General features: G+C 44.8%; 1 protein-coding gene across 5 annotated transcripts in view; it reads right to left on the bottom strand.

Annotated features, from left to right (window-relative positions):
- Positions 1 to 25,930, bottom strand: part of RAB11FIP3 (RAB11 family interacting protein 3) — a 510,528-nt gene that overhangs the window by 220,651 nt on the left and 263,947 nt on the right. For all 5 annotated transcript variants that reach the window (XM_085628392.1, XM_085628394.1, XM_085628393.1 and 2 more), the window contains exon 4: positions 12,810 to 12,985. In XM_085628392.1, the coding sequence (XP_085484518.1) occupies positions 12,810 to 12,985 (176 nt within the window). The remainder of the gene's footprint in view (positions 1 to 12,809; positions 12,986 to 25,930) is intronic.

Raw genomic sequence — 25,930 nt, 5'->3', positions numbered from 1 at the left:
ATGTTTTAATTCACTAACTGTGACACTGGCCCTCCCCCACTCAATATCACGTTTTTAAATTTTTGCTTGCTTTTCATTTTTTCCTCACCCACCGAGCTGATAGTTACTTGGAGATGAAAACAAAGCTTTCCTGACGTTTATTCATCATGCTTTTACTCGCTATTAGCTGTGCTCAAATGAGTAGACTCCCAACCCCTATTACTCCCGTCCACTGTTACCCCCTTCACCCCGCATTGCTCCAGGAACAATGAATTTCTGTCTGAAACGAACATTGTAAATAATTGAATGAAAGTTGGTCAATCGTAAAGTTCTCGCGGCAAGGCATCGCGTTAGTCCTTTAAAGTAAGCTGCAGCTAAATTGTAATTTTTGTTCCAAAAATTGCATGCGCATCCTCCAAATAAAAACTCACATAGCATGTATGTTTTAACTTTATTTCTATCACTGTCTGAAATAGTTACTGTGCTTCCGGGAACTACAACCCTAATACCGGTTTTGTTACGTTCTGACGGCTTGTTTCTCTGTGTCTACGCTCCCTACTGCTGGAGGTTCCCGGAAAAGCACCACAGCCTGTGCAAACTCTGCCATCAGCATGAAGCACTTTTATTACAGTTTTTGATGCTACTCTGGCAGCTGAAATGTGACACGGATAGTACAATTTAGACAGGAGAGATGGAGTGCGACAGATTTGTGATGTGTGCACGTTTCGTAGGCTGAACCGGTGAGGCTGCCCTCTCCTACTCAATGGCACACATTTCCTCCTTCTGCTTTGATTGTTCTCACTGCCTCCTGCAGTAACCTCTTAGCTCGTTCACGCTATGTCAAGTGGCTTTGTAAGTGATTCATAGTTTGTTGATGTAGTTGTGTCTTAGGAGCCAGGACATAACTTCGATGCAAAAGCATGACAGAGAACCGTTGTTTACAATTTGCCAGGAAGGACTTCGCACCTGCTTTTGAGTCCTGTAGAGAAGAGGCTAAACAATCAAACACTGTATTTCCCTTGACGTGCACAACTTCTGGAATAATGCAAAGATGCGTTTAGCAACACAAAACCTCGGTTGATCTCACACGTTGCCTGCAGCAAGAAATGTTTATCCACTTGCACGCTTGTCACTTGACACTAGCAAAGAGCAGGAGTCTCTACTACGGGTATCTGCATTGGCATAGCCAATAGGTCTCGCTTTTGGGACCTTATAAGTATTTAGTTATGCAGCACAATATCCTTGGTGCAACAACATTAACTGTTGCATGGCTAAACACTCATAAGGTCCCAAAGGTGAGACCTATTGGCTATGTCAATGCTTGTTTTTTTACTAGTCTGACTGGGCTCCTGCTAATCAGGACCCTAGTCAGTGTTTCCTCCCTACATTTTACATGGTAAGAACTTCTGTACCTCCTATAAGTCACCCTTAAGGCAGGCCTTTCAATCCTGAAGGCAGGGTGCTGGATTATAAGTGTGTGGGTGGCCCTGCATACGCAGGACACCCTTACAAACCCTGAAGTCGATTCTCCAGGCTTTGTAAGCGCAGGCAGCTGTTTTGGTACATATAGTGGCCATCCGTCATTACGAGATAGCTAACTATATATTGGGTGTGCCAAAACTGGGCATGTTTGGTATCAAGCATGTTGTAATCATACCGCAACACCGTTACCAGTGTTGGAGGTATGCTTCCATGCACTGGGGGGGCTCCTCTGGGAAGTCCCTGGTACTGCCGATAACAGCCTTCCAGGGCCTGCCAGCAAGCTATTGCTGCTGCCGAGCCCAGACACCATTCTGCCCTCCTGCTGCTGAGCTGAGCTCTAGCAGGGGAAGGTTGAACAATAGGTTTCCTGTCACAAGGACATGTGACCACCTTCCAGACAGGACTTGGTGTATTGGGCTGGGGTGGGGACACTTGCCAGCACCACCAGACTGCTTTTAAGGGCACACTTGGTGCCTTCCTTGCATACTCGGGATTTAGCCAGTTCAGGGAACCCTTGGCTCCCGCTCCTGTGCGAAACTGGACAAAGGACATGGGAGCATTCTCCCCTCTGTCAGCCCCACCTCTGGGATGGAGTCCTGAGTCGTCTTAACTCCTTTCTTATAGTGTATTGGGGCTTACCTGTGGATGGGTCCTCAGATTCATTGTGGGACAAGACTCAAGCCTGAAATCACGCCACTCTTCGACTGTCTGGAGACTTAGACTTCGCCTGGAACCAAGACTGCATCATGGAAGACTCCTGCTACTCCTGATCTCGTAGTTCTGCAATAATTCTTCGGCATCTGTGCTTCATCCAGGATCTTCAACAGACCTGTGTGCATCAAGAACACCCCAAGTAATCTCCCTTGGAGTGAAGGAGTCACTCTCCTGCATTTGCAGGCACCGCAACAAAGCAGACCTGTCTGCTGCTCCTGACATCCCACGGACTTCAAAAGGCTCAACAACACAGATGGTGGTTCTGCAACTCCCTCAAGGCCGGACCGATGCTCTCTGCAATTTTGAGGCTAATATCCCTCATGAGAAATGCTGGGAACAAACCCGTGTGCACCAAGTCGACTTGCTGTTGTCAAGGCTTGTTGGCTCTGCACTCCAGAAATCTTAGGGCTACAAGAAGCTCCAGCATCTCTTCCCGGCAAGATCAGAGTCCTCACCGTATCCTCTGCACTGTAGGCCTTCATCTTTGGTGCGTTGATAGAGGTCCTCTTGCGACTCCTGTGTCTTTGGCCTGTGGGTCCTCTTGAGGGTCTTCTCCTGCTTCAGTGTGCTCCCCTGCTTGCTCAGGGCCTGTTCTGACTCTCCTGCTTGTGGCGAGTCCCTTGGACCTTGCTGGTCCCAACGTTCCTCCTTTTACACTTTCCACGCCTGTTGCAGCTGCCAAGGCTTGTTGGTGCTCCCGCTGGACACTAACCCCCTGGTTCTCGACTTCTGACGTTGGACAGCTTGTACACAGCTCGAGGTCTTCCTCAGTGTCGCCTGGTCCTCACAACTACAATCACAAGGTCACCGGCATCAATCCTGCATCTACCGACATCGATGGGCATTGCTCTTCTGTGCTTCCTGGTCACCTCAGAGTGGCATAGACACTCTCCCCTCTGATTGCAGGTTCTTATCTTTAAGAATCCACCCTTGGATTCCATCGGACTCTTGCACCGTCTTCGCCAGCGGCATCTTTACTGAAGTCCTCCATTATGGTCCAAGGCAGTTTCCGACATCACTTTTCACCTATGGACCAGCTTCCCTGGTGTAGATATCCTGGTTCCTGGGGTATCCATGGGTGGGGTGGCTCTCCAACCTTCGGAATTCCACGGGGTTTCTTCAGGGTCCACTGGGAAGAGTCCTTCTTCAAAACTGCAACCCCGACTTTCCCCTTTGACCTCTGAGTATGCAGCCGTTTTTCCACTCTGCACACAGCCACCGTGGGGTTCCTGGGTACTTACCTTGGGTGGTTCCTTGTGTCCGCAGCTCTTCTGAATCTCCTGGTCCAAGTCCCGACTTCGGTCGCAGTTCGCATTCCACGTTTTTAGTATATGGTTTAGTCTCCCCCCCCCCCCCCTCCCCTCCGGAGACCACCGTGTATTGTGCTTGTGTATTTGTGTTGATATTTCCGGGTAGGAGATATACCAATGTGTTAGTGAGTGTTGTGTAATAAATAGACATATTTTTACATATATACTGTGGGGTTCTTTTTCATTTAACCTACACTACATGATTAGATCTGGTAAAACAAGCTGCTTAACACGCCTTCCAGATAAGCCTGAAGGCTGCTTTCCACAGCTACCACTAAGACAGCTTTCTTTGATTGTCTAAGACCACTAAAATTACCATAAGGGTTATCTGGATTAGTGCAAGGTGCTTCACTTACATAATTGTGCACCATATACTAAGCCAGCCTCCTACACTCCACAACCCTCGAGGGAGGAGTCTGTTGTAATTACATATTGCGGCAGGTCAATCAAGAATGAACGGCCTGTGGAGACATTCGGTATGTGTGTCCACCCTCGAAGAGCTTCTTTTATCCGTGATGTGATTTGAATAACATCTTCGAAGGAGTCGGTGACCTACAACCACTGGCTGTCCAGTTCCTCCTGTAGTGGCCTCATGTGTAACAGACAGTTGGATATGAGGGGAATAGAGAAAGAAAGCATGCCCAGTAGAAAATTGTGCATTTGTACAGAAACTGACATTCTTGCGAGGAGACGATGTGCAAGGTTGTGGATCTTCTCCTGCCTCTCCTGTGATGCAAAGGCTTTTGCTTGCAAAGTGTCAACAGTTGCTCCTAGGAATGTTATGGTGATTGTGGATGTCAGATAAGACTTTTGAAAGTTGACTGGCAACCTTAGGGAATGGAACAGAGATAGGCACATCTGCGTATGTTTCAGGGCACACAGAGCGTGAGCGCACTGACTGCGGAAGCAGTGACGAACGGGACTAGAAACTACATTTCCCGTCGTCCGCCAGCGCTGTCTGAGGTACACGATGACGTTGCACGCTGTAAGACGTGCGGTCATCAGAAACGGATAACTGGAGATGGCGCCTTCACGAAGACGCCGATTATTCTGTGGATACCAGAGTACTAGGAAGTACGGTCGGGTAAGGGTGCAATCTCGCACCAACCTTTGGTTCTATTGCTTTGTTGTTGTTGTTTTCTATGGAGGCCTTACGGAGCGCTTTTCTTCTGTTCCTCCCGTTGGAGAGACACATCACTTTCCGGCGGTCTCATGCGGGAGGTAACGCTGCTTATGCTGTGATTGCTGCTTATGTGAAATACGAGTTGGGCATTCTTTTCACTCTCGCTTTGAGGCAAAAGCGGGAGCGCATGATTCATTTACGAGATTCCTGTATTGAGTGTGAGGTCTGAAATTCCTCCACAAATCTGGTAATTGCTGATGGCTTCTCAATGAGGGGAGCTAGACTTCTTCATGGTTAATGGAGTAGAATTGCTGGCTATCTATTGGAATTGTTGAGAGACAAGCCAGAAACTCGATACTCATTACTTGCTGGCCATAAACATTGGCTTATTGTGCTGTGCTGTGCTTTCATTCCTTAGGGGAGATCTGTTGAGGGGATCCGGTAGGGTCAAGCACGTTCTATGAAAAGGTATGCGCATTCCATTTAGCAACATTTGATTAGAACAGAGGGTGTACATCTCTAAGCTCACTGGGACATGTTACTAACCTTACTTGTTTCTTCATTAGAATACAAATGTGCTGTTACCTTGTACTCGCCTTCACATCTCGCCCGACAGAAGGTCTTCCTTGTTTACAGGTAGAGTGAGTTCCCATTGCGTAAGGCCTTTAGTAGCTATCAGTGAAAACATTGACCTTTATAGTAAAACTGTTATTTCTCTCTTTGTTTGTTCTTAGGTCTCCCTACCCGCTGTGCTTACCCTTTCCTTCCCTCGCTTGACCATCCCACTAGTCCAAGAGGATTAATTTTATCCGGTCGAGAGGTGGACCCTTTTAAGCTTCAATCCAATCCTGAGGATAACCTGGTGACCGTGACATTATGTATGTCTGCCCTTGAAGACATGGTCACTTTTATTAGGCAATCATGCAAATATGGGAATATTTGAACTCCTGCTTATCTCATCTAAGCAGCAACCAGGGCTAATACCTTGGTAAATACTTGAGGTGCTGATCGAAGGCCGAAATGCAAGAATCGGAATTGATAATCTGCGCCGGACACCCTGAAGCGCAAACATTTATTGTGTTTAGGGTAAATGGGGATGTGAAAATAGGCGTTCTGGAGATCCAAGGTAGACATATGATCCCCTTGATTCAATAATTGCAGCACCTCCTTAAGAGACAGCATACAAAATGTTTGTTTCTTAGGAATTTGTTGTACTGATAGAGGTCCAAGATGGGGAGCCAGTCCTAATTTTTTCCATATGAGAAAGAACCTTGAACAGAATCCTGTCCCTCTTTGCGCTTTTGGCACCACTTAGATTCCTCATTTTCTCAACATGATGTTTATCTTAGACAGTAGTTTGTTTAGATGGGAAAGAGGTGGACCCCAGGTGGTAAATTTGGCTGAATCTGTTGAAATTTCAATGTGTGCCCCTTGGTAACCGTATCGAGGACCCATCAGTCCGTTGTTATCTTGGACCTTTTGGGAAGGAAACCGGAAATCTTTCTACCCTTCTCCTGTATAGAGGTGGAAGTTGTGGGCAACACAATAGAAACATCACTGCTCCTTAGAGGTGTCCCTACCTCTGTGGGATAACTTTCCTCTAAGATGTCCGTAGGAAGCGAAAGGCGGCTGTTTTGTATGGCTGCTGATGCTGTTGCCCAGTGGAGTTAAGGATTGTACAAGATAGGGTGCAAATTGTTTATACTGGCTGTAACCTCCGCCAAAGGAAGAGGTGCCTCGGCCTTGAACTCCACGAAAAGGCTGTTTTTTTAAATTGCAGGGTACCTAGCAATCTTGCAGTGTCTGTATTCTTGTAATTTGCCTGGAGTGCCTAATCAAGGTGTTGACCAAACAGATTCCCCATCATAAGGCATGTCAATGATCTTTGTTTGCACTTCTTAGAGGTAAGAAGGAGCAGTTAACCAACAATGGCGTCTTAACACTGCCACCCCTGCTAACTGGCGGAAACCTGTAGAAGGAACGTCTATTGCAAAGTCAATTATTTCGGCTGATATCTTCTCTCCCTCTTGTAGAATTTTCTTTGGCTCTGCTTTAGAATCCTCGGACAAAAGGTCAATAAAAGATGAAATATCTAACCACATCTGGCAGTCATATCTACCCAGGATTGCAAGGCAATTTGTTGCTTTAACTGCGGTTGCTGCCATAGTTGAAAATCTTTTACAGATGGTGTTTAGACATCTTCCGTCTCTATCTGGAGGGGCAGATAGAGGTGAAGCAGGATTCCTGGCATGCAGTTGAGCTGCCTGATATATTACAGAATCTGGTTTTGGCTGACCGATGAGGCAGGCAGGCAGGAGAGTTGTTGGGCACCTTGTATTTCTTTTCAAGCTTAGGTAGCACCGCTGTTATGGAAGCTGGGAATCTCATTACCTTAAGGCCCTCCTCCTATATAAAATCTACAATGGGAATTGCACAAATTAGTCTTTTGGTCTGTTCTTTAAAATCGTATAAAAAGCAGTCAGACTGCTTAGTGACCATGGGGAGTTGAAATCTCCATGCTGCTCCTTCCATTAGGGTATGAAACCACACTATATCATCTGGTGGGGAGTCGAACGGGGGCAGAGGTGTTGGAGAAGTGTCTAGATCTGATAATCGTCCCATTCATTGGGAAGAGACATCCTCAAGTTCTTCTTCTCTTTTATCATCAGTAGTTTGCCTATCCTTTATAATTGGTTGAGGAGTTGCTGGACACAAAGGTGGTGGTGGTGATACAGTAGGGTCTGTCTAGGAGACCGTACTAGTGGAGATGGTCTAAGAACAGGGGTTCGGGGAACTGAAGCAGCTGGTGCTGAGGGTGGGCATCTGCTGTAGTAGTCCTTTACCATATGCTGCAAGTTTGAAACTAGAGAAGCCAGCGTTTGAATAGCAGGTTCCTTCTACCTTTACTGTTGAGCAGGATCATACTGTTGACAATAGTAATATTGATCATCGTCATCATCCAGGCACTTGATATGAAGATCGGAAGGGCAGTATGCCACTTCAAACATGTTCTCAACATCCAAACATTCCTCTTCCTCATCAGACAGTTCCTCTGTAGGACTAGAGATACTTTACTTGGAGAAGTATTTGCAGTTAATTATTCTTGCGAAGATCTGCGCTTAGACTGAGACATTGATGGAATGAGAGTGGCCTCTTTGACCTTTTGTAGCTCAGACGATGCTGACAATGTGTGCATAAATGGATCAGAACTCAATGTAGTTTGAGTCAAATGTACCGCCGAAGGTGCACCCACAGACGGAGCTCATGCAGACGGAGCTCACGCAGACGGAGCTCACGCAGACGGAGCTCACGCAGACGGAGCTCACGCAGACGGAGCTCACGCAGACGGAGCTCACGCAGACGGAGCTCACGCAGACGGAGCTCACGCAGAAGGAGCTCACACAGACGAAACACCTGCAGACAGAGTACCTGCCGACGTAGCACCCACCGACGTAGCACCTGCCAACAGAGCATCACCCAACAAACCGTCCGCTGATGTCTTGGGTGTCATTGACCTTGGCGCCGTTATGATAGCAATTGTACCTCTGACGTCGGAATTGGATCAGCTGACGGGACCGCCTTGGATGACAGGCTTGTCTGCTTAAGTGTCTTCGATGAGTGTAATGGCGATGAGCGAACCCTCAAAGAGTCTTCTGACTATGAGCAGACCCTCTATGACAAAGCATCCGTCAACATTGACGGTTTAGATGTTTTAGTCTACACTTTTGTTGACGATGTAGCCATCGGCACAGCAAGTTTCAATTTAACAGATACTAATGTTGACATCTACGATGACATGATCAACTTAGACGGCGGAGATGAGAAGGTTGACGTTGTCGTCGTGACGACGGAGACCACCGCCAACGAGGGCATCGACGAACATTTTGTCGACGAGATAGCGGACTTTAATTTTTGAGGTGAGAGAATCGTCAACTTAGCCTCATGTAGAGATTCTGAAGTAGTCTTAATTTAGTGGTGGCAGCTGAAGGTGTAGAAGGCTGAGAATGTCCTTTATGAGATGAAGTCTCCTTCCTAGAGTTGGAAGGTTGGTCATCAGCCTTAGAGGAATGGTGCTGCTTTTTTTAACCACTTAAAGGGCTCTGGAGATGAAGCTCCACGTCACTTGCTCTCTTTGTTGAGGCGACAGTTTTAAGAGAGGTATCACTGTCCTCATCTGACAAGGAGTATTGTTAGGTTTTTAACTTCTGTAACCACAGAAGAAGTCTGCACTCTCTGTCTCTCAAAGTTTTCTGTGAGAAAGTTCTGGAAACTTTACAATATCTCACCTGATGGTCAGGATGATAGAGGTAAATGCACTTTTTGTGAGGATCGTCCTAATGTAGTTTCAGCTTGCCACATGAATCACAATGTGTAAAAAGAGATCTCTTTAGTTGCAGACATGTTAAGGAGCTAAAATCATGCTATTTCTGAAGAACTTTTTCTGCCAATTAAGCCAGAAATAGGAATACTGAGCAGAGCTGAGGGAGACTCCCTTCACACGACGTGCAGTAGAAAATCTGAGAGCCTGGAGCCTCTGTGTTGAGGGTTCTAAAGGGTACTGTTGCCTCATTGATAGGACTCGGGGCCATTTCTAATGACTTTGATGAGCTATTAAAATAAAATGTTTTTTCTCCATTAACTTCAATGTTAAGGTTATTGTTTACTGCTTTATATGTACCAAGGGACTCCCACTTCGATGATGGGGAATCATTCACCCATTTGAATCTATGAAAGATTCAATACTAGAGAAATGTGCTCATTTAGGCAAAGTTTGAGCTTTGCACGGGGTTCTGGGTAAAAACACCTGGTAAGAGCCACGGAAGTCACCCTGCCCGGGGCTCCCCTGGGTGCCTAGTTTTCAAAAATGTGCTGGTTTGGTAGGTTTCCCTAAGTGCCAGCTGAGCTGGGGCCCAAATACCCCAGTTAGCCACCTTGGGAAAAAATGCATTCTGCTAGGTGAAAGAGGAGGTCTCCAAGGTCACGTTTTGGGGTGTTTTGTGTTGCAGGCTCAAGGTCCAGCCACACAAGTGGGGTATCATTTTTATCGGGAGACATGTGGGAATACAGAATAGTAGACCATTTGTTATTAGCAGTTGAATATCTCTAGGTGTGTGCCTTTCAAAGGTAATCCAGTGTGCAACACAAAAGACATTCTACAAAATGGTCTCTGAAACACATGCCAGTATGGGTACCCATAAATTCAGAAAGGTACAAACAACCACTGCTCCTAAACTCAGTATCTGGTAAACATTTCAGAAATACAGAGTTTTCCTTCATATCTGTCAAGAATTCCTGTCATGCGAAGGGAGGAAAACGGTAACCAGCGAAAACGGACTACATCTCCCAGGATGCTTAGCGGTTGAGAGGTTATGTAAACAGGAGAGCTGTTACATAACTCAAGGAAAACACGCCCTTATGTAAACAGGAGAGCTGTTACATAACTCAAGGAAAACACGCCCTTATGTAAACAGGAGAGCTGTTACATAACTCAAGGAAAACACGCCCTTATGTAAACAGGAGAGCTGTTACATAACTCAAGGAAAACACGCCCTATAAAGGGAGGAACCGGGAGGTACAACGCTGTCGGATATTGTGTTTACACCGACGTACCTGCTTAGTGAAGAGCAGTGTTCCGGAGTGGTGCTCCAGTAAGGCAAGAACGGAGGTAGGTCGAGTCGTTACTTCCTGGGCCGTGTCTTGCCCCATCGTCACCTGTGAAGGACCCGGAAGCTCTACCGGATAACCATTGAGCTTCGCTTTTTGACTCGGCTGAGTCAAAGCGCAGTGGCGCTTTTGCTGGTTGGAGTCGTAACTCCCAGCCCGACCAGAGATACAGGGACTGCCAGCTGTAACGCACACCAGGAGGTGTTTGCCGCGTTACAGACTCGGAAGTCCACGGGATCGATCGAGCGGCTGCTCTCGGTTCAGTCTTCTTTGCTTGTGATTGGGGTATCGGTGACGCATCACCAGGAGGTGATTCCGCGTCCCGGTGCAGTCTGAGGAAGAGGTTGAGCGGCTGCTCCCTTCAGGTAGAGACCCCGGCTGGGTGTTTCCCTGACTCCTCGATTCTCCCCAACACTCTTCGTGCCCCTCACAGCCTACCGATTGGCATTGTCGGCCATTTCATTTCTGCCCTCTGTTGGCATACGCCGGGATCGGCGTATATGCAGAGGACGGTTAGGACCATCCGTGCTGTGGGCTGGTAACGTACTTAGCCTGGAGGATTCCAGTGACTATAACCTTTGTTTATTCCTTGTATTATTTTTGCCTTCATTAAAATAACTAAACCTTCACAAGTGGTTGCGTTCTCATTATCGTGTCTGTTAAACGATCCTGAGACGTTCAGGGCGTTACAATATCCCTTTTCCCATACTTTATAATTTACCATATGAATTGTCATATAGTCGGTACACAATGAAAACCCATTGTAAGGAGCAGCTCGGTTGTTGACCCTGGGTACCGGGGTTCTTGGAGAACCTACAAGCCCTATACATCCCTGCAAACAGAAGGTTTCGGTGGACATAAAAGTATATTGCTTTTGAAAATCTGCCATAGTAATAAGTTACAGATGAAAATGTAGACACAAATGGCTGATTTCTTTCAACTGAATATCAATATTTTTTTATTTTGACTGTTACTTTTTATAGGTAAACCTTGTAGGATGTACACAAATGACCCCTTGCTGAATTCAGAATTGTGTCTAGTTTTCAGAATTGCTTAGCTTTCTGGAATCCACCATGGGTTTCACACCTGTTTCCACTGTAAACTGGAAGGAGGTTAAAACACATAAAATAGGGAATCTCCCAGTAAAATGCCAAAATTGTGGTAAAACATTTAGTGTTCTGAATCAAATTTGCCTGTTCCTGAAAGCTGGGAAAATTGTGATTTTAGCACCACAGACCTTCGTTGATGCCATTTGCAGGAAAAAAAACAAATGCTTTCTTCTGCAGCACGTTTTTCACAAAAGAAAAACTTTTTCAACATTATGGAAAATTCCTCTGTCCCCTCCAGGGGAATCTACAAATCTTGGGTATCTTTAGAATCCTTAGAATGTTGGGAAAATGGATGCTCATTTGGCGTGGATAGCTTATGCGGACAAAACGTTATTGGGGGGGGGGGGGGGGGGCGCACTAATAATCTTTACCAGCACCAAAAAGGCCTCCATTTACTTGCCTATCAAGTGTTCTCGGTCAGTAATACACAGAAGAATATCATCTGCATATAGTAAAAATATTTCATCCTATTAGGTATCCAACCCATTGCCTCTAATAAGGAGATCTTCCCTGACCCAGTAAGCCATTTGTTTATGTACTAGGTCGAATAAAAGTAGATACCTAGGGTAATTTCTCATTGTGCCTCTACCAGAACCAAAGCCAACTGAGACAACAGACAATACTTCTTGTGAAGAGCTCTGCAAAATTGTGTATATACAGAGTGTATAATGAATGTTTGAACCTTCTGGCTGCTACGGATTCTTTAGTTTCATTTTAGAACCAATGACTAAAAGTACAAAAATACCAGGACAGTGGAAAATACTGTTAACTGTGAATGAGTGGGCAAAGACATAATACATTTGAAGGTTCTACAGCATGAAATCATAGACATAGAGACATCTTAGTGTTTAATCATCTTGCGTGTCTGAAAATGTTTAACAGCCTTCCTGCATCCTGAAATTAGATTATGTTAATCTCATTGTTCGCTTTCTTCGGAAGGATGATATCCCGTTCTCCATCAGACAATTACCAAATCTGGCTTTCCTGATTAGACCTAGCCCATAATCTTATGTGAGATCTAACATGTCTTCTTCAAAAGTCACCCTCTATTATAATGCTTTTTAGCTGCCTACTTAAATACTGCCAGAAACCTTGTTGAAAATGCAGAAACGCATTGTAAGAAGTATCTTACAGACGTAAAACAAAGCATTTTATGAACAATATAATTGTTTCTCGCTGACATATCGAGTATAGGATATGATTACTACCAACCAATGCCTGGTCAGGAGCCCACTAAAGATTTTATCTGCTTACAGTTTGAGGTTTGCAATGTTTTTTGTCCTGTACTGTTAATTAAATGTGTTCATACTTTTTTGGAAAACAGACTGTGAGGCTGAAGTGCTACTCTTGTTTATGCATTGTAAAGCTGGTAATTTCAGTTCAGGTACGATTTAGCAGTAAAATAAGACAATAGAAATGAAGTCTTACCGCCCCGTGGACAGCAGCAGCGACCCGTTCAGATGGACCTCGATCGCATTGTCAGGCTCCACCTCATCGCCCATTTCATGGTGCGCCAGCGCGCCTGTATCCTCATCGGTAAAGGTCTCACACTCGCTGTACGTGCTTTCAGAGCCCACATAGGCACTGTCGGTCACCTCATTGGCCTGTTGGAAGACAGCAAATGTTAAACATGAACCCTTAGCTTCTTACCACTAAGTTAAAGGTTAATCCTAGGCAACAATGAAGGTATATCTATTTTTTGCACTTTTTCTTAAGATTTTTTGGTGAGCACAGGTTGCAAATTACAATTCAACACAGATTGCCTTTATCTAGATTACACTCAGGCTGTCCAATTAAGCCTACTGCCACCCAATCCTTTGCAACACCTTTGATGCAAACTTACTAGTCCCTGAATGGAGTGTCACGTGAACAAAATTAACTTCTTAGCATCCCTAGTCTACTTCTATGAAATAAACCAATCCACATATTTCATTTATGGTAAACGGATAAGGAACAAGGATGAACAACAGCACTACAGAAATATCCAGAATAAGGTCAATTGAGAGGGTGCAGCGGAGGTGTAGTACAAATGAATTATAGGTAGGGTTTGTATAATAATTTGTAATTGAAATCGAGATTTAAGGAAAATGTTCTATAGAACATTATATACACAATTAATAATCCCCAATGGAAATTGGTAATACCTTTATAAAACCTCAGAATGACTAAGGGCTGAGCTAACCCTGTTGGAATTCCAAACTGCCATACCAAATCTCAACAGTGGGTTCTGAATTTCCTGAGAGTGTTACTGTTATTGATGATCTATTTCATTCACAACTGGTAGATAATTAAACAAATCGATATCCATCCCACAGTTAAAGACATGATGTTAGCATGGTGTCAGTATCCATTACCTGGCAAGGAAAATAATTGTATGTTGCAGAATGGACCTACCTTTGTCTGCTGTTAGGTTAAACATACCTTCAAAATAATGTAACACCTACTTAAATAGAAGAATCTACAGCTTGCATCGTAAAATTGGGACAATAACCCATACAATGATAATATGTCAAAGACCAGACCCACAGTGCTGCATTTCCAAGGCGGGTACAAGACGGTCCTTCACAAGGCTTTCCATCTCATCTACAGCAGCCGCTTGTAGCAATGCATTCCCACTGGAGCAGGGCAGCTAAATTATACTCAAGAATTATCCTTGTGGTTGCAATGTTCATGCCCAACACTGAAAGCACTCAGAAGCAGCTCCCAGTTGTTGGTTCACAAACAATAAATTAACAGTCAATCAGGGTAATGTACGCTGCACTTCAGCTTTAAGTTAAAAAAGGACCAGTAGCAAATCAAGTAAGCATGATTTTCTTTGTTAGAAACAATTATAAATGAAAAAACCTGAAGCAGGTTAGATGAGCAGGAAAACAAGAGTAGAAGAGGGGTGTCCAGTGTGGCAATGCTAAAGGGCCGAAATGAACAAAGTCTCCAAAACCATACTGTTAAGATTAATTTTCTTTATTTTCTAAGTGATCTCTTGGGATCCATATGGAGAACACAATGCGCTTCAGCATAACAAAGAAAAGATTAAGGAAGTGGGTTAGGCAAGGGTGGTGGCGTGCTTCAGTAAAGGTTGGTGGTTCTGCATTCTGCAGAGAATCGCAGGCTGTGTGTCAGATTGTAATTGAAGATTGTGACCAGAGCATCCTGCCTCTGTAAAAAATGTTGTTGAAATCGAACAGAGTGATCCCATCAGTAGTAGCAGAGTAAACCTTTTTACTGAAAGGTTTCTGGAGGTCCTAATGTCAGCTGCTAATCTCAGACTGCAGGACACTTCGGGAAGACTGTGACCCCAGAGTTATGCTTCAATAAACTTTTTTCTTGAAAGATGCTACGGTGGTCCAGTTCTCCACTGCTGACCTCAGTCTGAGGATCTATTTGTAGTAAAAGATCGACTTGTTCATTTTTTTTTTAAAACCTCAACAAGAGATTGCTTAGGAGTTGTCCAGACAAAACACAGAAGATAAACATTTTGAGCATAGGTCAGCATGCAGTGTGGCCGAGCACTTGAATCAATGCAGATCTTATTGTGGTTTTAAATAAGAAACAATTTACTTACCTGTAACTACAGTTATCCAGGATTGGTATCTTTAATAGATTCACATGCCTGAATCATTCCCCGTCATCGTAGTGGGAGTCCCACAGTACATAAATAAAGTAGTAAGTAGTAAATAGTACCTTTCCATAGGCTATTATGGTAGCAACCATATACTCTATAGTTTATTAGTCTCCTTTTATGAAAAGGACCAAACTGAAAACTCAGCCAATCAGCACCCAGCACCCTCTAGAACCTTCACAAGAGAGGCTGAGTTCCTCAGATTTTCCAGCACAAGTGTAGTCAGTACTGTATCCTAGAGGTGCATGTGAATCTATGAAAGATACCAATACTGGATAACTGTTGTCACAGGTAAGTAACTTGTCTCTTATCCAGTATTGGGGTATCTTTCATAGAGTCACATGCCTGAATCAAAATAGTAAGCATTATATATATCTATATATTTATTCACCAAATGCCCGAAGCTATGAGGAGGCACTCAACAGCATGCCACTCATAGCTTCGGGCATTTGGTGAATAAAAAAATATATAAATATATCAAAACATACATGGAAACATATGCATGAATATGTGTATATTGTAACCCTATGAATGTTTGTCATAGAAAAGCACCCTTGTGGATGGTGGGTAGTGCTACAATAATATTACATGCAATACTAGTCAAAAGATCAAATATTCAAACATGAAACATGCTATACATGTAAAAGACAGATAGTATTCAAACCTCTCTTGAAAGAGGCTTACCTTAAGAAAATAGGTTTCTTAACACTGCTGTCCCATTGATGCGTCAGCACGCTGAGATGATTCCAGGCAGTAATGCTTTGAAAACGTGTGCGTCGTCTGCCACGCAGCAGCTCTGCAGAATTTTTCAATTGGTACTCCGGCAAAAAGAGCAGTCGATGCTGAAACGGCTCTAGTGGTGTGCTCTCTCACAGTCCTTGATAAAGGCTTGCCAGCCTTGTCATGGCAAAATTGAATTGCACTCGCTATCCACCTGGCTATGGTAGCTTTAGAGACTGCAGTTCCTTGACAGGTTTGACCATATGCTATAAATAGCTGATTCGATTTCCTTATGTCTTTAGTTCTTTGAATATAAAATTTAAGACATCTCTTGAGGTCCAAAGTGTGTAGTGTTCATTCAGCAGGCGTGGAGGGGTTAGGGAAGAACGTCCTCAGAATGACTGGCTCATTCAAATGGAATTGAGTAGGGACCTTAGGAATGAACTTGGGGTTCGTTCTCAGAATGACCATTTGATCAGAGAAACGCAGAAATGGATGAGAGATAGTGAAGGTCTGTATCTCACTAACCCTTCTTGCCGAAGTAAATGCCAGAAGAAGGGCGACTTTCCAGGTAAAATATTTCAATTCTGCCTTGTGAATAGGCTGGAATGGTTGTTTTAGCAACTGAGACAACACCACATTAAGCTGCCATTCCGGAGGTGGAGCCTTGATGGGCGGGAAATCTCTAAACGGTCCCTTCATTAATTGCTATATCACTCTTGCTGACCATAAAGATGGAGTATGTGGCAATCATCTGTATCGTGAGATAGCAGCCAGACGAACTCGCACTGACAAGTGTGAAAGGCCGGATTTTGCTAGGGAAAGCAAGTAGGGCAGGATGTCTTCCAGAGCAGACAGAAAAGGATCTATCTCCGTACGTTTGCACCATACACAGAACCGTTTCCACTTAAGCTTGTAAGTCTTGTTGGTGCTTTCAGCTCTAGATTTGCCAATAATGTCTTTGCAGTCTTGGTCCATGTTCAAATCTCTAAATTCCAAGAACTCAGGAGCCACGCATGCAGCTGCAGAGAAGCTGGCTCCGGGTGACGCACTTGGCCCTTGTTCTGCGTCAACAGCGTTGGTGTCGGAACTAGATGGATGGGCTGCGATTTCGAGAGAAGGAGGAGTTCCGTGTACCAGTGTTGTCTGGGCCACTTGGGGGCTATCAGGAGGATGCGTCAGCGCTCCGCTTTCATCTTTGTGAAGATCCTGGGTATTAGAGGGATGGGGGGGGGGAAAGCGTATGCATAGATCCCTGACCATCGCATCAAAAGGGCATTCCCTGAGAGTTTGGGAGAGGGAACCTGCTTGCATAGAATCGGCATTTGGAGTTGAGATGGGTCGCAAATAGATCCAGCTGCGTTTGATCTAGCTCCCATTCATAACAGCTGCCGCTCGTCCTGCTTAAGGTATCCGTTAAGGTATTGCGGAGACCCGGGACATGTTCTGCTGTCAGGGAGATGAGATGGAGCGTTGGCCAGTTCCACAATTGCTGCGTTTCTTGTGACACAGCGAGAGATTTGGTGCCTCCTTCCTTGTTGATATAAAATATGCTTGTGGTGTTGTCCGTCCAGATCAACACCGAAGACTCTTGTATTCGAGGAAGGAAAGCCCGAAGAGATAGGAAAATGGCCTTCAGTTCCAGTATGTTTATGTGCATCTGCCGTTGGGCCAAGGACCACTTCCCTTGTACAGGTCCTGCAAGTGTCCTCCCCAGCCTTCCATAGAAGCATCTGTTGTTACTACGTAATCTGGGATGACTGGAAGAAAAGACTGACCTTGGGACATGTGTGAAGTCTGGGCCCACCATTTCAGGGCCTCCTTCATCCGAGAAGTGACGATGATTACATCGTTGAAGGAGCCTGAGACCTGAATCCATTGACGTTGCAGCTCCTCTTGAAGAGGTCTCATGTGCAAATGAGTAAGTGGCACAAGATCTATTGTGGAATAGATCATTCCCAGTAGGGATTTGAACACTCTCACAGAAACGCACTTTTTTCTGCACAGCTTGAGTGCTAATGCCCGCAATCTCTGTTGTCTTTCTTTAGAAAAGAAAGCTTTGTTCCGGATGGTGTCCAGCTTGGCCCCCAGAAATGTTGTTATCTGGTTTGGGAAGATTGAGGATTTCTGATAATTGACCGAAAGGCCCAGCTTGTGGAAAAGAGATAAGCAATCTGTTGTTGCATTCTCCACTAGGCGAGAAGATGGCGTCTTTAGCAGCCAGTCATCGAGGTAAGGGAATACCTGATGACCTCTGCTTCTCAAGGCTGCTGCCACTGGAGCGAGAAGTTTTGTGAACGTCCGTGGTGCCGATTTGAGGCCAAATGGAGGGACTCTGAATTGATAGTGGGCACCTGCCACTGTGAACCTTAGGACTTTTCTGTGCCTTGGGTGAATAGGGACATGGAAGTATGCATCCTCGAGATCCAATGAAGTCATGAAATCGCCCTTGTTGTGGTGTCGTAGGATGTCCGAAAGAGTGACCATTCTGAAAGATTGGTTATTTATGAATTTGTTCAATTTTCTGAGGTCCGGGATAGGCCTCCACTCTCCCGACTTTTTGCGAATGAGAAAGAAGCGGGAGCAAAAGCCTTTCCTCCTTTGGGAGAAGGGGACCTTTTCTATAGCCCCTTTTTGAAGCATGGCACGTGCTTCCTTTTTGAGTAAGTGAAGGTGAGGGGAGTGCAATCCCCTGGGAGGGGTATTGGGCGGTTTTTGGATTAATTCCAATGTGTGGCCATAAGAGATGAGATCCAAGACCCACTTGTCTGAAGTGATGTTGCGCCACTTATCGATGTGCTCTGAGATTGTCGCACCAGTCTGGAGGAAAAAGAAAGCAGCTGGTACCCTGTCGTAATTACTGTTTGCGCCCGGTGTCACAGCATTGGGATCCTGGCTTTTGTTTGGAGCCCTGTCTGGAGAAACCAGCTGTATTTGCCGGGTGGTAATTTTGCTGCTGATCACCTTGACGATATTGCGGCTGATAGGTTTGATAGGATTGGGAACGTTGGTAACTCCCTCTATAATTGGAAAAGCCCCTGCCTCGGGCTCCCCGAAAGGGCGCTTTGCGGTATTGTAGGGTTCCAAGTGCTATAGCAGTGTCCGTATCTTTTTTGATGGAGGTAAGTGCCTCATCAATATGGCTGCCGAACAGACTGTCACCATCATAGGCCATATCCAAAATTTTTGTCTGAACTTCAGGGCGGAAATTCGTTGCCTTCAACCACCCTTGACGACGTAAAACGGCAGCGCCAGCTAATTGCCTGAAACCAGTGTTGGCAATGTCCATAGCAATGTCAATGATTTCTGACGCTGCTCTCTCTCCTGCCGTGAGAATTTTATGAAACTCCTCTTTGCTATCATCAGGGATGACGTCTTTAAGTGAACCGATGTCAGACCACATTTGTCTATCATAACGAGCTAAAATTGCGAAAGCATTAGCCGCCCGAACTGAGACTACCGCCATTGATGAGAACTTCTTCCCAATTGAATCAAGGCGTCGACCTTCTTTGTCTGGTGGAGAAATTATAGGCGTAGATGGAATTTTTGATCGTGTCTGAGCCGCCTGAGAGATCACAGAGTCTGGTTTTGGGTGACTTATAAGACACGCAGGAGAACCCTCTGGTGCCCTATATTTTATATCCAACCTTGGAAGCACTGGAACCACAGAAGCTGGTGTCTTCAAAACTTTGATTTCTTCTTGCCAAATATGATCAATGATGGGTATTGATCTGACAGTTTTAAAATCATAAAGGAAACAGTCAAACTGGTGCACCACTGTAGGAAGATGAAATCTACTAGCGGCCCTATCCATGATGTTGTGAAATCCTCCGATATCCTCCGGAGGCGAGTCAGAGGGATGATGAGGCGGAGGGGACGGCGTTGGTGCTATGTAGTCATCCCACTCATCCGCTGGTGGAGTAGGGTCTGGAATTTTCCCTTCTTCCGGCTCATCCTCAGATGTAGTAGGGTCTTCTCTGGGAGGCAGAGGAGTAATGGGACAAGGTGCCATAGCAGGAGTAGCCGGTGGTGGAGGCTGTGGTGCTTGTGGAGGCACCTGCGGAGGTGGAGGAGGCGTAACAATATCCCCCTGAGGAGGAAATCTTCTTTTATAGTCTGCCAACATATTCTGGAGGTCTAAAATTAACGCCAAAGGAAAGGCTGCTGAAGGTACTGTTGGTACTGAACAGAAGGGGCCTGGTAATGGTAATACTGCTCCTCATCTTCATATTCGTCATCCTCCTCCTAATATTTAAGGAAGGATTACATGCGGCTCGAAACTGGCCTTCGTCGTCATCAGAATCCTCAACATCCAAAAGATGGCTTGGAGGTAACAGAGACATTTTTGGTGTCCTGAACTGAGGTTGTGTAGTTAGTTGAAATGGAGTTGATGGAGCTGTTAGTGTCGTCATCGACGGAGAAACTTTCGCCGTCGACGGTATAGACATAGCCAGTCAGATTGCCGTCGTTGGGACATCTCCAGTCGTCGACGGTGGTGCTGTCGTCGATGGTATCGTCGTCGACAATGAGATCCTCGTTGACGGTTTTGTCGTCATCATCGATGACGATGGCTTCGTCGTCGGTGGTGTCACTGATGACGTCTTTGTTGGCGAGAGCTTCACTGACAGGCTCGTCGACGCCAAAGACTTTGCTTTTGTCGATGGTAAGGGAACTTTAATACTTGTCGTTGACGTGGTTAACGCAGTCGACGATTTTGACGACGAGAGGGTCACAGTAGTCATCGTCGAGGTACAAACAGGCATCGACGGTGAACCTGATGAAGAAGACTTTTGGCCCGTTTTACCTTTGGAAAGGCCAGAAGATCCTGGTTTTTCCACTGGCGCCCCAGAGGTCTGAGGAGACCTTAGGCTGTTTCTCCTTTTGAGATTCCTTGGCCATATGAGAGACTTTAGAATGTTTCCTTCTCTCTTCAGGCTGACCCTCAGGAGACCTGGGCCTCTTGGTTGACATAGAGGACGTGTCGCTATCCACATCAGAGGCAGCAGACTGCTTCTTCTTTAGCCAGATTAAAAATCTTCCTTCTCTATCCCTCAGGGTCTTGGTAGAAAAGGTGTGGCATATCTTGCATTGTTTTGTCTCATGGCTGGGATAGAGACAGTCCTTATGTGCATCGTCCACATGCACTCTCTTCTTCCCACAGGAGTGACAGGGTTTAAATAAACCAATTTTATCAGACATTCTTCTAAAAGAGATCTGAAAGAAACTTATCTGAGAAAGTGAAGAAAACTGAGCAGAGCTCAGGGAGACTCCCTTGCACAACAAAGTTTGGTGAAAATCTGAGGGACTCAGCCTCTCGTGGGAAGGTTCTAGAGGGTGTTGGGTGCTGATTGGCTGAGTTTTCAGTTTGGTCCTTTTCATAAAAGGAGACTAATAGGCTACAGAGTATATGGTTGCTACCATAATAGCCTATGGCAAGGTACTATTTACTACTTTGTTATTTATGTACCGTGGGCCTCCCACTACGACGACGGGGAATGATTCAGGCATGTGAATCTATGAAAGATACCCCAATATTGGATAATGTACGTCATATCCTGCACTCTATTTTGGGAATGTTTTCTACGCGTTAGCATCTAGTGATACAGCCGCTGGACGGTGCACAGTCTTGCAGTGGTGTTTAGAGGTGCGTTAGCCCTGGAAGTAGTCCAGAGCCATATAACCTTCCTCCCTTAGTGTGGGTCAACTGCTAAAGAGTACTACTTTTGGAGTCCTGTATGTGAGTGTATTGTGTCTATTGCTGCTAACACAGAGCAGTGATTCTAATTGTCCAAACTGATGCACGCAACAAGCATCAGCATCCTTCTCAATCCAAATAACTGACTGACATATCCACCACTGAAATTACTTTCATATTACACTATACTAATTCACCCCTAATCCTGTTTGGGTTCCGGTGTAGCGTTCTTCTCACTGAAACGCACTTCAACACCTCACTCACCAAGGGTAGCAAGCGCTATATAAATGCCAACCATTTTCCCTCTTCTATCCCCTCCACTATCCTTCATAATCCAAATCACTGACTAACATATCCACCACTCAAATTACCTTCATATTACACAATACTAATTCACCACTAATCCTTTATGGGTTCTGGAGTAGCGGGCTACTCGCCGATAAAGCGATTTGCCAGCTCGCCTGGGGTAATAAGCGCTATATAAATGCAAATACAATACAATTTAGCAATGCTGCGTCTTTGACCAGGAGCTCGGGCTTTCAGTAGGCTTCTCCTGCTCCCTCTGCACCTAGCATGATTCATGTTGCAGACACTCATTTGTGGTCTCATTCTGTCTCGCAGGGCGGGATGGGTCATCTGTACAGTGGCAGAGTCTTAATCGTCATCAACTTTGCCAGGCCTCATGACAGGTCTTCCAAAGACAACATCTGAACAGGGCTATCTACACTGAATTGCCGGTCGACAGAACCCAGCCACATAGAATTGCCCAGTGTCCCAAAGGCTTCACTTCCTCATCCTAGATACTGACAGGGGCATTCAAGGGGATTAAGAAGAGGGACATGGTCCATCTCCCGATACGTAAAATGCAGTTTTAGACTGGGCAAAAAAAATAATTAAAAAATGACAGTTCTGAGTTTGCATTACCTCCTTTTCTATATGTGTCCATCCAGCTTATGATTATTTTCCGTGCCGCTGTCCACTCTTCCATCCCCCATTCCTATTCCTGCCTGTACCCTTTAACCCCTTCAGTGCCACGCCCTTTCCCCCTCCTGTGCCGGGCGTTGCACTAGTGGGTGGGGTTCATGACAAGATAGTCTCGTCATGGGCACAGCGCAACCGTGCTCCATGACGAGACTATCTCGTCATGGGCACTGAAGAGGTTAATGTTGTATTTGTAAGTAAAATAAAACTGCTGTGCGAGACTAGCACTGCCAGTACCTTTGCTTTGCCTGTTGTATGAACACCTCACCTGCTCCTGGTTGGGCAGTACTTTACTCAAGCTGTTGTATGTCTGTGTGAACCCTGCACTACTTCTAAGTGTACTGTATTCCTTCAGTCTTTAAGGAGATCATGCAATGAAGCTTTATATGTTTTACATGCTCTGCACTCACTGCTGCGAGTTATATTATAACTGCGGTGTGCAGTTAGTGATGATGGTAAAGTAGTTGTAACTTTATAAACAGCAAAACTATGGACTCTCAGTTTGAGTGTTTCTGACGGGACGGCGTGGAAGGATTAAGCATGGTGAGCACGTTCAGCAGTGCTATACAAAGTACCACAATGAAAACAATATTCATTTTGAAAAAGAGGAACCGTTTGTTCTTTAGAACAAGCTAAGCAAACAACTGGACTTCTCCAGTGTACAGGTGGGAACGGTTCCAGGGCGGGAACGGTTCCAGGACAGGAACCTTGTTTTGCGGAGTGCACTGAGGTGCGACAAACACATTCATTATGCCACTTGTTTTGCTCTGCGTCTATGGGTAATGGAAGTGCTGTGGTGAACAGAAACTTCACTTGGCTGGTAAATAAGTAACATGAATTCCAACCACAAATGAAAGACCGGAGACTTGTGGGTACAAAAACATTAGCATTGGGTTTCTGTCCCACCACCTAAAACCTGGTGCCACTTTGTCAGATTGCATTGTAGCTCAAACCCACAGTAGATGTTGCTACTATTAACTCAGTTGGGAACCAAGTTCCAGCTTTCCAAATCCAATGAAGGGGCCACAAAACTATTCAGGAAAACACATAAGGACCGATTTGCCCAAAAAATAGTACTTGCTATTTGAGTACTACTATCTTGCTAAAGAATTGCAGGATCCCTCCTGGAATGTAGCACTAAATCCGTCATCCAACACTAAGTCACATCTACACAACAGCAAAATATTTCTGAATTGGGTCTCTGATCTATTCAAACGTAGATAATAACAGAAATAACACGGACAGCCAGAATGAGACAGATCACTTGTACACATTTACTGCTTTATGAAACCAGTAAACTCTAAACAGATTTCAGGCCACTTGAAAGCAGTAATAAACTAAACGCCAGAGTGAGTGAGATCCAGAGGAATGGCTTCCTATGAGCAGAGGTCATTTGAAAGACTAGCTTTATGCTACAGTCATCAGAACACATGAATCTTCGTTTCTTTGGGCCCGATTTAAAGTTTGGCGGATGGATGACTCAGACACTAGGTGACGAATGAGTGGGTCTTCTTCTTGCAGAAGGAGCGCTACTTTAGAGTCGACAAGAATGAACTAGAACCCGGGGGCTACCCCTTCGCCCTCTATGGCAGAAAGGGCGTCATGGAACCTATTGCACCAAACTCAATCTGTACTGAAAGCTTGGAAAGTGGCAAACAGCCACATTGGTTGGGGAGACATCCTGACAAAAGGGTTTCAAAAATCCATCCTTACTGTCATCAGCAAATTAGGGGACGTTTGTGATTATATTTGGTTGATGTTCTTTGAGGTGATTAAGAAGGAATACAAAACGGTGGCCTCTGAGGTATTCTGATACTTGCACTTCAGACATTTTCTAGTGATGCGCCTACAAACGATGCTCAGGTCTGCGACTGAAAGCGGACTTCTTTTCAAACCACTTCCTAAAAAGGTGATATCCTCTATATATAGAAAAATTATTAACAACTAGCTGTAATGTCAAAAGTTCGAGTGAATCCAAAACATATCTGATTGATTCTGCTTGATAAAGGGAAAAGAAGACTATATCAACTCAGCCCTGATAGTCTTTAAAGCCTTCCAGAAGAAGCCCAGTCCTATGCACAATGTCAAAGGAATAAGGAGTTGCATCCCCTTGCAATCTTAGGGAAACACATCTTCCCTGTAATTGAAGGTCAGTCAATGGCAGGCCAATCACGCAACCCAAGCTCGGATACGAGAAATATGGAGCCAAATCATTCATGCATGTGGCCCAGAGATTGGAACACTTGTTAATCTCACAGGGTGGCTCTGTCCGGCCTCACTCCACTTCAGAATACAGTGGAAACAGGAAGTTCAAAGGAAGGAATTGTTTCTTACCTGTAACCTCAGTTCCCTTACAGGGGAATTACCATTGAAATCATAAGCACTGAATAGTCCCGCCCATGTGCGGGGATCCTTGAGCACTTTTCATAATATATCTTGTTAAGTGTAGATGTTCACCTTCCTTCGGGAAGGCCTGTAAAAACACTTAAGACATGAATATTGTGCAGCCTATAGCAAAGGCTATAATGGCCACTGTATTCAGATTGCATTTGAAAAAAGAGTAATGAATACATATGTACATATAAATCTAAGGCCAAATTGGTAAAGAGTTATTTTATTTGATTACTTAAATCTCTTTCACAAACCCTTTTTAAAAGGAGAAAAATGAAGGAAAAAGGGACAGTGTAGCCCTATAGGCGGCCTTTATGTAAATGTGAAAACAGCGCCACTGCCTTTAAGGGCCCAGAGAACATCAGTATCCCATCAGGCCCAGCAGGTGGCAGTTGCTTCCGTTCTTTTTGCCGAGATGTGGCAGTGTTTCATAGGTCCAATAACCATCTCTCATCTCCAACGGGGAGGCAAGAGGGTTTCTTATGACTTCAATTGAGATTTTCCAAAGAGAAAACTGGGATTACAGGTAAGAAACCATTCTTTTGCTCTCATGGGATCTCCATTGATAGCCATAAGAAATGAACAGAGTAGCAAGCCCATCCACAACAAAGAGCGGTGGAAAAGATAGAGGAAACGATCAAATGACCAAATTAACTAAATATATTTCTCAGGGAAACCTGTCCTACTTGAGCATCTGTCCTAGACACTGAATCTAAACAATGTTTGATAAAAGTGTGAACAGATCTCCATGTAGGCGCCTTACAAATCTAAGCTATTGGTACATTTTTCATTAAAGCAGCAGTAGCCGCTTTCCCGCTAGTGGAATGAGCTTTAGGTATTACGGACACAACCTTATTTGCCTTCTAATAGCATAATAAAAGGCAAGATACTATCCACCGGCATATGGACTGCTTGGATGTGGCTAGACCTGTACGGACCGGCCCATAGTGTACAAACAATTGGTCTGACTTTTGGATATCTTTTGTTCTGTTCAGATAAAATTTTAAGACTTGCCTGAAGTCTAGAGAATCGAGAGCCCTTTAAGCAGGTATGGAATGGTGCTGAAAGAAAGTAGGGAAGGAAATGGTCTGATTAATATTAAAGTCCGAAATGACTTAAGGTAGGAATTTTGGATGAGTCCTC

The sequence above is a fragment of the Triturus cristatus genome, chromosome 10 (assembly GCF_964204655.1).
Source record: "Triturus cristatus chromosome 10, aTriCri1.1, whole genome shotgun sequence".
Lineage (NCBI taxonomy): Eukaryota > Metazoa > Chordata > Amphibia > Caudata > Salamandridae > Triturus > Triturus cristatus.
Note: the sequence above shows the minus strand (reverse complement) of the source record. Positions and strands in the feature narration are given on the sequence as shown.